At 39.6% G+C, this 11451-nt stretch overlaps 1 protein-coding gene across 3 annotated transcripts in view; it reads right to left on the minus strand.

Moving 5' to 3' along the window:
• The window catches only part of SLC44A1 (solute carrier family 44 (choline transporter), member 1), a 110034-nt gene that overhangs the window by 98253 nt on the left and 330 nt on the right, over positions 1 to 11451 (minus strand). For 2 of the 3 annotated variants that reach the window (XM_006768730.2, XM_015567197.1), the window contains exon 2: positions 1983 to 2125. In XM_006768730.2, the coding sequence (XP_006768793.1) occupies positions 1983 to 2125 (143 nt within the window). Of the gene's footprint in view, positions 1 to 1982; positions 2126 to 2443; positions 2559 to 11451 lie in introns of those variants that run through there. The other variant, XR_001514744.1, reaches the window with a different exon arrangement.

Genomic DNA, 11451 nt, shown 5'->3' on the forward strand with positions numbered 1-11451 from the left:
ACGCGTGACTCTTGACTATGTTAAGCATTCAGGGAAAAGGAACCACGTTTTTGTAATAATAGCAGAGTCTCTTTGTAAGAGATCAAAATGTACATAGAATAATCCAAGGATTTGAAATTAAAAATTGAACAAAAGAACCTCCATTAGGTTAAGTGTGAAAAGTGACATTTACACAAACCTTATAATGAGAATATTCTTGGAGTCATCAGCAAGTTGTAAAGGGAGCCGCAGAAATAATTACAACCTCATGTGAGCAGCACACCTGAGGGATAGAGCCCTTTCCTCCTATTTCCTGAATTATCTAAGTGGTGATATTGTATGTTTAGTACATGTCAACAGTATTAAAGAGTTAAACAATATTTGACAGCATGGACACTAGCTACATTAAAAAAAAAAGATATGTGGAACTCTTACTTTTTTGGCAACTTCTACGCGAAACTAAAATTATTTCAAAATAAAAAGTAAAAGCAAAAAATATAGGGATAGTGTTGCTATAAGAAATAATACAAGGCCTAAAATTTGTGTTATTTTCATGAGGCAATCAGAAAGGATAAATGAAACAATCCTTCAAGTTGCCCTGAGTCTGGTTACACTTCTGCTGTCACAGGATGCAGGTGCACACAAGGGGAAAGCTCATGGTCTGCGTTGGATATTCCACTGCCCACCAGATGTTTGGAAAAGTCATTTCAGTACCTCACAGGGTAGTGTCATATGCTTGTTGACTATGGTGTGCTCCATAAATATTCATTATTATTATTTAAAATTTTATGTAGGCCTGGCTGGCATGGCTCAGTGGTTGAGCATGACCTATGAACCAGGAGGCCACAATTTGATTCCTGGTCAGGGCACATGCCTGGGTTGTCGGCTTGATCACCAATGTGGGATGTGCACGAGGCAGCCGATCAATGATTCTCTCTCATCATTGGTGTTTCTCTCACTCCTCTCCCTTTCTCTCTGAAATCAATAAAAATAATTTAAAAATAAATAAATAAAATTTTATATATATAAACTTTATTATTCCTTCATTAAATGGAAGAATATCTCTGAGTTGTGATTAACTATTAGGATTTCTTCACATTTGTAAAATTATCAAATTAATCTTATACTTTCCAGTAGGGACCCAGATTTGACCAACAGATTTATCTCATAATAAATATAGTTATTACACCCTGGAAAGTGCTTCATAATAAAAATATAGCCTAAAAACTATTTTTAAAATCTCCTTAGCCTTTCTAATACAGTTCATTAATTGATTGGTTAACTTGTTACCTTAAAATTAGTTTGGTTAATTCTGAAGTCCTGTCTTTATTTATTAGACCTGTCTAATAAAGTTTGATGGAGACATAAATATATAGTTTAAACAAAGATACTGACATCATACGTAAACTATGACCGATAAAATATATTTCCCCCCGAGACATTAAAAATGAAATAGCTCTTTTGAAGAAAAAACACACACAATTAAGTCAGAAATTTCATGAAATCCAAAAGATGAACCTTGAGAACCCAAAACAAATGTTAATGTCTGACAAAACAAATGCATCTTTTATAAAATTGGATTGATGTGTACTTATAAATTATGCATTGCAAGATGTTTCATTATAAATTTAATGTTTCAAAATCCATTATCATCCCTCTGTCTCCCATCAAGTATAATTGTAGGAAGAAAAATATCATGTTCTTTTCTGTACAACCAAAAAAGCTAATGGGAAAACAAGTACAAGAGCAGCTCACTGCAATCAAGCTTTTCCTCATTAAAACCTCAAGGTACCCCATTTTAACATGGTGGCTAATTTTGTTTCCTGGAAAATGTATTTATAGGCCAGGAATGATTCAAGTGGACAGTTATAAAAAAAAATCAACAGGAGTCGTATGAAAATAATATTCAGTAAGATATCTTTAAAACAGTAAGAAAAGCAGACTTCTCCCCCGACCCCTTCCAAATTTCCATTGTGTTCATCATTCAGCAACATTCTACTCACTTCCGGTGGGTGTGGTCCATGCCACTGTATGGTATTGATTCCAACTCTGCATTTTTCTGCCCACAGATATTTCCATAGCTGTCGTATCCTGACACTAGTCTCGCTGCTGCACCTGTTGCTACTGAAAAGCCACAAATAAATCCCTAGGGAGAAAAACAGAAAAAAAAATCATACAAATAAACCATTTCAATAGCAACAGTCACTACTTGATACGATAATGAGCTTCTTTTGTCTGTTGAAGGAACAAAGAGCTCTTTCCTTGTTGCAAACACTATTCCACTGTTTTCCTAGGATTTCACATAAGCAGCACAAAGTAGTCCCGGGAAACACTGTTTACTAGCATAACAAAAGAAATCTCTAAGCTTTTGCATCATAAGATCGTCTCTGCATTTCATACTAATAATAGCGACCCCTCTGTATTGAACATCTGCTCTATGCCAGGCTCTGTACTGGGTGCTTACCATACATTATCGCTAATCCTCATGATGAGGAAACTGAGGCCCAGAGAGGTTCAATACGTTTTCCAAGGACACAGGACAGAATCAAACCCAGCTTTCTTCTTCTTTCTTTCTTTTTTTTAGTTTTATTTGGTTGTAAAGGAGTCCTATTAAATAAACAATAGCAATGGATGAAAGAAAAAAAACACACAAAGAACAATAGGTCTGCGGGTTTTGAATTAGTATCACTTCAGTGCACACAACTTCTATTTGCTTCCTGCAATAAAGCTGTATATAAGCCAAAGAATTACACCACGAGCACTGCCATGCTCTTAATATTGGAGAATGCAGGAGAGTGAGTCCCGGGTCCGGGTGCCACAAAGGCCACTTCATTTCATGGGAACATGTTTCAGCACAGTGCCAAAGGCAAAGGGCAGATGCCTCAGAGCTGCATTAGGCTTGCTAAGTCGAGTGCATGCTGTTGACCACAAGAGAGCAATAACGCCTGCATAGGCTGCTGGGCGTATAGGCAGTAGAGTGAATCACCATTGATTCACTGAATTGGGAGGGAAGACTGGGGTGAGGATATATTCTTGGTCATTACAAGCTTGAGTTTTTGTTATCTTTATGAAAGTGGCTAATGAAGGCAGAGATGGCCACTGTTTACCCATCATAACCAAGTATCATGAGTAGTACCAAGTAGCCCTGCTAGATCTCGGGCCTCCAGTGGTGCAGTTCCTCAGAGAATAGTATTCCTCTCTTAAACATGCTTCCCAGAAAAGGTGAACAAATTCTTCTTTTCTAAGTAATCTCTATTTTTATCATTTAAGTAAAGAAAGTGAGGCAGAGAGAGTAGAGAGTATAGCTCTAGCTAGTAGAAACTTCTTAAAACTACACTTTGCAAGAAAGTAGACTCAGTAGCGACTATCCCTGATTTGCTATCCTTGCTCTCTGATCCTTGCCAAGTTACTTTAACTCTCTGTGCCTCAATTTACTGACCTGTAAAATGGAGATAATGGTAGCTCATAAGGCTGCTGTAAAGATTAAATGAAATAATCCAGTAAAGTGATAAGGTTTCAATAAATATTAAGAGGTCAATAAATAAGAGATGAATAAATATTAGCTATTATTGTTAGACATGGGAACATGCTGTAATGGAAAGACCATGGGCTTTGGGTCAGATAACCCTGCACTGATCAATTTTCTCCTTGTGTGAACTTGGACAAAATTCAAGAGGTTAATGGCTAAACTCTCCAATAGGGATCTTTAACAAAAAGCATCCCAGAGTAATAGGAAGAGAACCAAAAAGACCTGATACACACCCTCAGTTGGCCACTAACACCTGCGTGACTCTGATCCAATTACCTACTAAGAATGTCTCCTCATCCCTAACACAGAGTACTGAGGCTTCTTACCCGAGGTTTCAGTTACTCATAGTCAACCATGGTCTGAAAATATTAAATGGAAAATTCCAGAAATAAAACCATTCGTACGTTTTAAATTGCATGCTGTTCTGAGTAGCGTGATGAAATCTCACTCCAGACTCCATCCCACCTGGGACGTGAATCATCCTTTTGTCCAGGGTATCCAGGCTGTATGGGCAGTACCTCCCCGTTAGTCACTTAGTAGTTCTCTTGGTTATCAGATCAACTGCTACTGTATCACAGTGCTTGTGCACAAATCACCCTTATTTTGCTTAAGAGTGGCTCCAAAGTATAAGAGTAGCGATGCTGGCAATTCGGATATGCCAGAGAGAAGCCATAAAGTATTTCCTGTAAGTGAAACTGTATGCATATATAGGGAAAAGACCGAGTATAGTTGGGTTCGGTTTTGGTATCCACTGGGTCCTGGTAGGTATCCCTTGTGAATAAGTGGGAGACTATTTGTTGTTGTTGTTAATTCTCACCAGAGGATATTTTTCCCACTGGTTTTAGAGAGTGGAAGGAAGGGGGAAGGGAGAGAAAAAGAGAGAGAGAACATCGATGTGAGAGAGACACAGTGATGGGTTGCCTCCTGCACACACCCCAACCATGGCCGGGGAATCAAACCTGCAACCCAGATATGTGCCCTTGACCAGGAATCGAACCCTGGACTCTGGTGCTCAGGCTGACGCTCCAACCACTGAGCACACTGGCCAGGGCTGGGGAGGGGGGACTATTATAATACCTATTTCACAGCCTAATGATGAGAACTAAAAGTGATAATACATATCTAGGCCTTAACTGGTCTGATACATGGCAGGTAATCAATATATAGTAGCTGTTAGGGGTAAATTTGTGTTAAGTCAGACTAAAGAGGTTGATTAACCAAAAACCCCTTCAGTTCTCTATTTTGGAACGAAAATTTCTTGGGGGATAAAATTGAGAACTATTGTCAGTAATTGTGTTACGACACAAAAATATTCAGACCACAGTTACAATCTTCTTTCAATACTTGTCTAAAATAGCAAAGTCCTTACATCATTAAGGTTATGTTCCTCTTTCACTTTTCATAGGAATTTTCTTCTTGTGCTTGATAAGTACCTAGTGTTGCAGATTCCTTTAAATGATTTCTGATTTTCCGTTCTATTTTTAATAGTACCATTGGACACGTGGGTTTTGTGGGTTTGTGTTTGTTTGTTTTTTAATCAGAGTATAAGTGATAAATGTCACAGATACATGGTAAAATGGGGCACTAACATATTTTCATATCGGCCATGTAGCTCCCAAAAGCATTCGAGTAGAAAGGGTGAGAAGCTTCAGGGGAGGAAGGAAGGAGAGGAGTGAGATAATAAGCTAGAAAGAAACCACAACTGCTATCCCAGGGACTTCCCATATGGTCCAAGCATTGATAATGGGGAACGAGGCCAAATATAATTTAAAAAACAACCTCTTTTAAAAAGAGATCCTGAAATCCACATACGGGAAACAATATAGTTTCAGATGAGAAAAATAATATAGTACATGAAATTAAAACTGTGTGAGCAGCTTTACAGAACACAGTAATTTAATGCCTCCACAGAGGGTGGGGGTGGGGTGGGAGCAAGCATTCAACAGAAGGAAATCACATTCATAAAGCAAATGATAAGAGAGATGAGGAAAGCTTTTATCCTACTACAATCACGGAGAGAAAGTAAGCCTATTAGTAAGGAAGAGAAAACCTTGGCTAACTTCTAAAAGTGACTGAGTTACTGAAGGGCTTTCAGAACTGCTCTTAAGAGAGAGGAGGAGCAGACACATCTAATGACAAACAAGAAGTGACTCAAACCAGATGAAGGCATACAGGGAGAGTACCCTGGGTCTCAGGCAAGATCTGGAGACCAATTTTAATTGCTTAGTAGGAGAAAGACAATTTGCTAGATCATAAACGGTGCTCATCTTCCCTTAATATCTCAAGGTTTAGTTTGACATAAGAGCTTTTGCTTAGTTTCATTCATTATTAGTCAAAACAACAGGCATATTTTATTTCACAAGCATGGAGCCTTTAAGTGCAACGGAAAGGTAGAAAGCCTTAGTTTAGTTTTGAAACAGAAAGACCAACGGAAACAAGGAGTAGAGGGAGTATGAAGTATGAATATGGCAAGATGTTTCAAAATAAAGAGAGAGGAAAAAAGGCTTCTGCTTACAGCCCTTTCCCAGAAATTAAATTATATCCTGGTTCTTCTCTCCACCTCTCCCCAGCCCATTCAAATACTACCTCCTTTAGCGCTATACATCTCTTATCTCAACCAATGTTTAGCATCAGTCTCCTGACAGCCAGTCTGTCAAACCTTGGCGCAATATTTGGCCTGTTGGTCCCGAGAACACTGAGACAAGGGAGACTTTTAGACCCAGCAGACAGGGTGGGATTAGAATGCTCGATGCAGAACTATTGTTCATGCAAACAAACTAAAAAAAGTTGAGTTAAAATCTCTGCCAATCTGCTAGATTTATTTAAAGTTGAGTAGGATGCATTACTTTAAGAGGAGAGTGGAAGACAATAATGATGGGAAGTTAGGAAATATCCACTCAATAAATATTTATTAAGTACACACATACAAATGAAAGATTTCATGCAAGGTACAAAAGGGCTTTAATACAATAAAGCTTACCCGAGAAAAACTGAAATGTCTCAGAAGAAAATAATGGGGTGTGAGGGAGCAAAATCAGGGAAGTCAGTTTTGTGAGCAGCTTAAGCAAAAACAACAACAACAACAAAAACAACACAAAACAAGCAAAGCAGCACAAGGACTACCAGGAACTAAACCCAGCTCTGCTGCAAATGCTCATGATCTAGGGGAAGTCACTTTCAATTCTCTAAGCCTCAGTTTCCTCACCTATAACAATGATTGGACTACATTAATCTCAAAAGCCGTTTACGCTGTCAGAATTTTATGATTCTAAGGGAAAATCGGTACAAAGTAAATGCTTTTCAGGGTATACTTGCAGAGAGAAGTAAGTATAAATCCATTTGGTCCACAACAGTGACTGAGGTGGTAAAAAAAAACAAGAGTAGACTAAAATCAAAATGAATTTAACTAACCTGTATGCTTAAAAATAGTTAAAATGGATTTAACAAAACTGTATACTTTGTTTTTTTAAAATATATTTTATTGATTTTTTACAGAGAGGAAGGGAGAGGGATAGAGAGTTAGAAACATCGATGAGAGAGAAACATCGATCAGCTGCCTCCTGCACACCCCCAACTGGGGATGTGCCTGCAACCAAGGTACATGCCCTTGACCAGAATCGAACCTGGGACCCTTCAGTCCGCAGGCCAATGCTCTATCCACTGAGCCAAACCAGCCAGGACAAAACTGTATACTTTAAAATATACATTATATAAGCCTTGTTATGCATATTTTACCATAATTTGTAAAATGTGTTTTAAAGAAAACAAAGATAAGCCAAAGGATTTAACAGAAGGTAGGTAGTCATCTGGATCAGGTAGTCTTAAGGTAGTTTTCGGCATGCTGTTCTTCCTATTCCATGATCCTGGCAAAGCACAGACCATCACACAGGTGACAAAACACTGCAGTGAGTCTGAGTCTCTCGCTCTGTGCTGCTCTCAACAACAGTCAATGAGGTGGAAACCCTGAGCTATGGGAACTAGACCCAGGCTATAAAACAAAAAGGGTCCTCAAGAGCAGTCTGGAGGAACAAACTCTGCAATGATGTCGCCTCCATCAGCTGTGGTCCAGATCACTGCCCCAAATTCCAACTCTGCGTTTCCAATTGCTTATCCTTCCCCATACAGTTTATGTGTCAAAGTCATCCTCTCATTTAGCCAAACCACTTCCCTTTCCTGCACACACCCTCTCTCCTTTTGGGGCATCCCTATTTACTAGGTTGCACATGTCAGACAGGAGTGAGAGGCTGTTTCAGTTCTCTCTCCACAGCTCTGGCAGCACCCCAGCTTTCTGACTCTACACTAGAGGAAGCAGTGTTGCTCAACTATTTGCTTGGTGTCTGAAATATTGACTGGACCACATTTTACTAGCAGGTGAGGTGTGTCCTACAGGTCCATGTTCTGAACAACTTTTTCTTTTGTTCCCTGTTCCAGGCAACAAAAGGGATTGTCTCTTGAAGCCTCTCCTTCTTCCTCTCTCTCCTGTGTTCAGTGTTGCCCCTATGTGATCTCGACAAGCTATTTAACACAGCTGGGTGCCTCTGTTTCCTTATCTGTGAAATGGGAATGATGATGATAACATCTACTTCACTGAGCAGTTTTGAAAATTAAATATGTTTCTGTGTCTAGTACTGCAGGCCTCAAGTTTGACATACTTGCTTTACACTAGGGATTGAACCCGCAACCTAAATATGTGCCCTGACCAGGAATCAAACCTGAAATCTTTTGTGTATGCGACAATGCTCCAACCGAGCCACTGGCCAGCGCTCTTTCCTGCCTTTTATGTTAAGTTGATCTGGGCTGACTTGGTCCAGATGGACCTTTTTTCTCTCCTCTTCTCTTCTCACATATTCTTCTCCCTGAGACAGAAGTAAGTCAGACCATCCAAGATGGTAAGGACCCTTAGTCCAAGTTTTATCCCACAAGTCATTTTTAAATGGAGTACTTACTGGATATAATAATCAGGTGTCTGCTGAGCTACTAATAAAGTACTACTTTGTTTACTCACCCCATTCTTGCTACCTCATGTGTACAGAAGCCATAGTTTAGAACCGATGAGGAGATAATGTAGGACGAACTAAAAAGCCCTACCCTGAACTTCTAACATAAAAGCCTCTTAGTCATCTTTAATCTCTCTCTCCTTGCCGGCAATATTGATGACTCCAAAATCTGCTTTCAAGATCTCTCTCTTCTCTTCTTGTTGGGGCCTCGGAATGAGTACTTTTTAAAAGATGCCAGCTGATTCTCATGTGCAACTAAGGTTGAGCACCATTTTTAATTACTTTAATGAAAAAAATAAACATTTAGAAGTACAATGTGACATGTAATTTTTTTTAAGAGCAGGGTAAGCCTGCAACCTACGTCCAATAATTTTAAAATACTGATGAAAGTTCTTTCATCAGTGGAAGGGGACAGCTCTCAAGAAGGCTGATAGAAATTTACTTTGAAAAATATCCTAAGTTCTAGAAAAGTGTGGAAAAACCCTGAAAGTAAGGGAAGAAATAAAAGTACAAATATCTATGAAAATAAAGTAAACATGTATAAATAAAAATATTTATTGGAGACTGAGTGAAAGATGGCAAGATCTTAAAACATTTCAGAGCAGGAGCACAGTCATTAAGGAGTGAGCAAAGAGCTGCAAGTAAAGGTAGTGAACAAGGTATGGTTTGAATATTAGGCCACAGAAGGACTGAGAAAGGAAACTCTGAAAGAAGCAGCTGCTGGGCCACATGTGAAAAGAATATAGCAGAAAGTTCCAGTTCTATCTTTGCATTTATTACCGTCAGTATATTCTTAGACAAACTAATATTTAACCCTGCTATTCCCTGTCTGTAAACTGGGAATAACGCTATCTCAGGATAATTGGGAGAACTTAGTGAGATAAATACATATACGAAAGCCTCGAGCATAAGTTAATTCTCATGTTTCTCTTTAAATTAATAACAGGATAAAATCCAAAAGAAAAACAACAACATATAAAATAAATACTCAGAAGACAAACTTTGAACTACTGTTGTGCCTGAAATACTGTTGGGCAACAGAACTTGGAGATTTCTCTAGTTTCACATGGCAAAATTTGATGTTAGCTCAACTCCATGAAGGTAGTAATCCATTAAAAGAATCATTCCAAAACAAACAATGCTATGCCTGCATTTAAAAGCACATACAGTGGGTCTTAACTATCATCACACTAAAATCAACATTATATTAATTACCACTGCAGTAAATCATTTCAGTAAACAAATAGCTCCTTTCTCACAAGTCACTCCCAAGCCAGCCTGTTAACATTAATGATTGCACTTTCCTGAGCTATTTTAGCACAGAAAATCAAAACATCTACCTGGGTGGCAGGTACATGTTTTCATAAACATAATTTTGAAAGGTCAGCTGCTACCTGTCCCTGGGTTAAATTCGGGGGTGGGGAAGCTGCGGACTAATTCTGTTAACAAAGACTCTTCCCACAGTCTCCACGCACATTCATGCATGCTGCACTGCAGTGGCCATGCCACCAAACTAAGTGGACTCTTGAACACTAGAAGTCCTAAGTTAGGAAGTGGTATTTTTGACTTTTCTAAGTATCCTAAGTTTGCTGAAACTGAGCTGTCTATCATCTTTACAATTTCTGCTGCATTTATTCTATCTCATTAAAATTTACTGCTTTCTTTCCCTGGTGTCAGGGGCAGAACTGGCACCTACAATTAGGCCTAGTAGCCACAATTAGGATTGTTCTGTAATTCTCAAATGGTATTTGTGATGTGGGCAGTTACAGAGAGACACAGAATAAGATCTTCCTAAAGCATCTGTATAAAAGGCATGGAAAAGGGGGGGTTAAAAACATTACGCTTATGTGGACAAGGGGCTGCCCGAGGTAGCATGATTGTGTTTTGAGCTGTGAAGACTGAGAGAGAGGAATACTGTCTGCACAGCCCACTTGGGGAAGAAGGAACCAGGTGGCAGAAGGAGCATGGGCTTGGAAGTTATGAGAATGTGGCTCTGTTCCCAGCTCTGCCATTCCCTAGCAGTGTGGCCTTGGGATGGTCATATCCATCTCTGGGTCTGATGTGTTTAATCTGCAAAATAAGGGTGACAGGCCATGTGAGGCTCTCCAAGTCTTGTCTAGCTCTAAACATCCATTGGCGCTAAAGCAGCTGTTTCCTATCCTTTTTGAAGCCTGTATCAGAAAGTACTGCAGGGCAGAGCGGGTTTGCACTTTGGAGAAGGACGTTCCCAACACTTGGCACCAGGGACTCTGCTCCTACAACCTCTAGCCCCATTGGAAAGTCACCAGGTTCCTTGATCTCCACTGAGAGACGCCACTCACTACAGCAGACACAGCAGGCAGCAGGGGCCTGTGTGTGCAGAAGGAGGAAGGAGCAGTGAGCAACCAGCCACCCCATTTAGGAAGAACTAAAATAATGTCAGAACTGGAAGCACTGTAGATACCATCTAGCAAAACCTCTAATTTCATACAAAGGAATATGAGGAGAAAATGAACTGACACAAAAATAACCGTCAGGTTTGTATAACCAGGTTGGATAAATACTCAGGACCCTGGACTCCATGGCCAGTGCTCTGTTCACCACCCCACCAAGATTAGGCTTTCTGCCCTGGCCACGTGGCACAATTGGTTGGAGGTTGCCCTGTGCACCAAAAGGTTGTGGGTTCAATCCCTGGTTGGGGCAACCAATTAATGTCTCTCTCTCACATCGGTATTTCTCTCTCCCTGGCCATCTCTCTAAAAATCAATGAAAACATAACCTCAGGTAAGGATTTAAAAAAAATTTTGGCTTTCTGAAATGATCACTTAAATTTTGATGGTTTTTTTAAAATTGATTTTTAGAGAGAGAGAGAGGGAGAGGGAGAGAAAGAAACAATGGCTGCCTCTTGTACAGATCCTACCAGGGATCAAGTCCACAACCCACATGTCCCCTGACCAGGAATCAAAG

Source organism: Myotis davidii, unplaced genomic scaffold (genome assembly GCF_000327345.1).
Source record: "Myotis davidii unplaced genomic scaffold, ASM32734v1 scaffold723, whole genome shotgun sequence".
In the NCBI taxonomy this organism is placed as follows: domain Eukaryota; kingdom Metazoa; phylum Chordata; class Mammalia; order Chiroptera; family Vespertilionidae; genus Myotis; species Myotis davidii.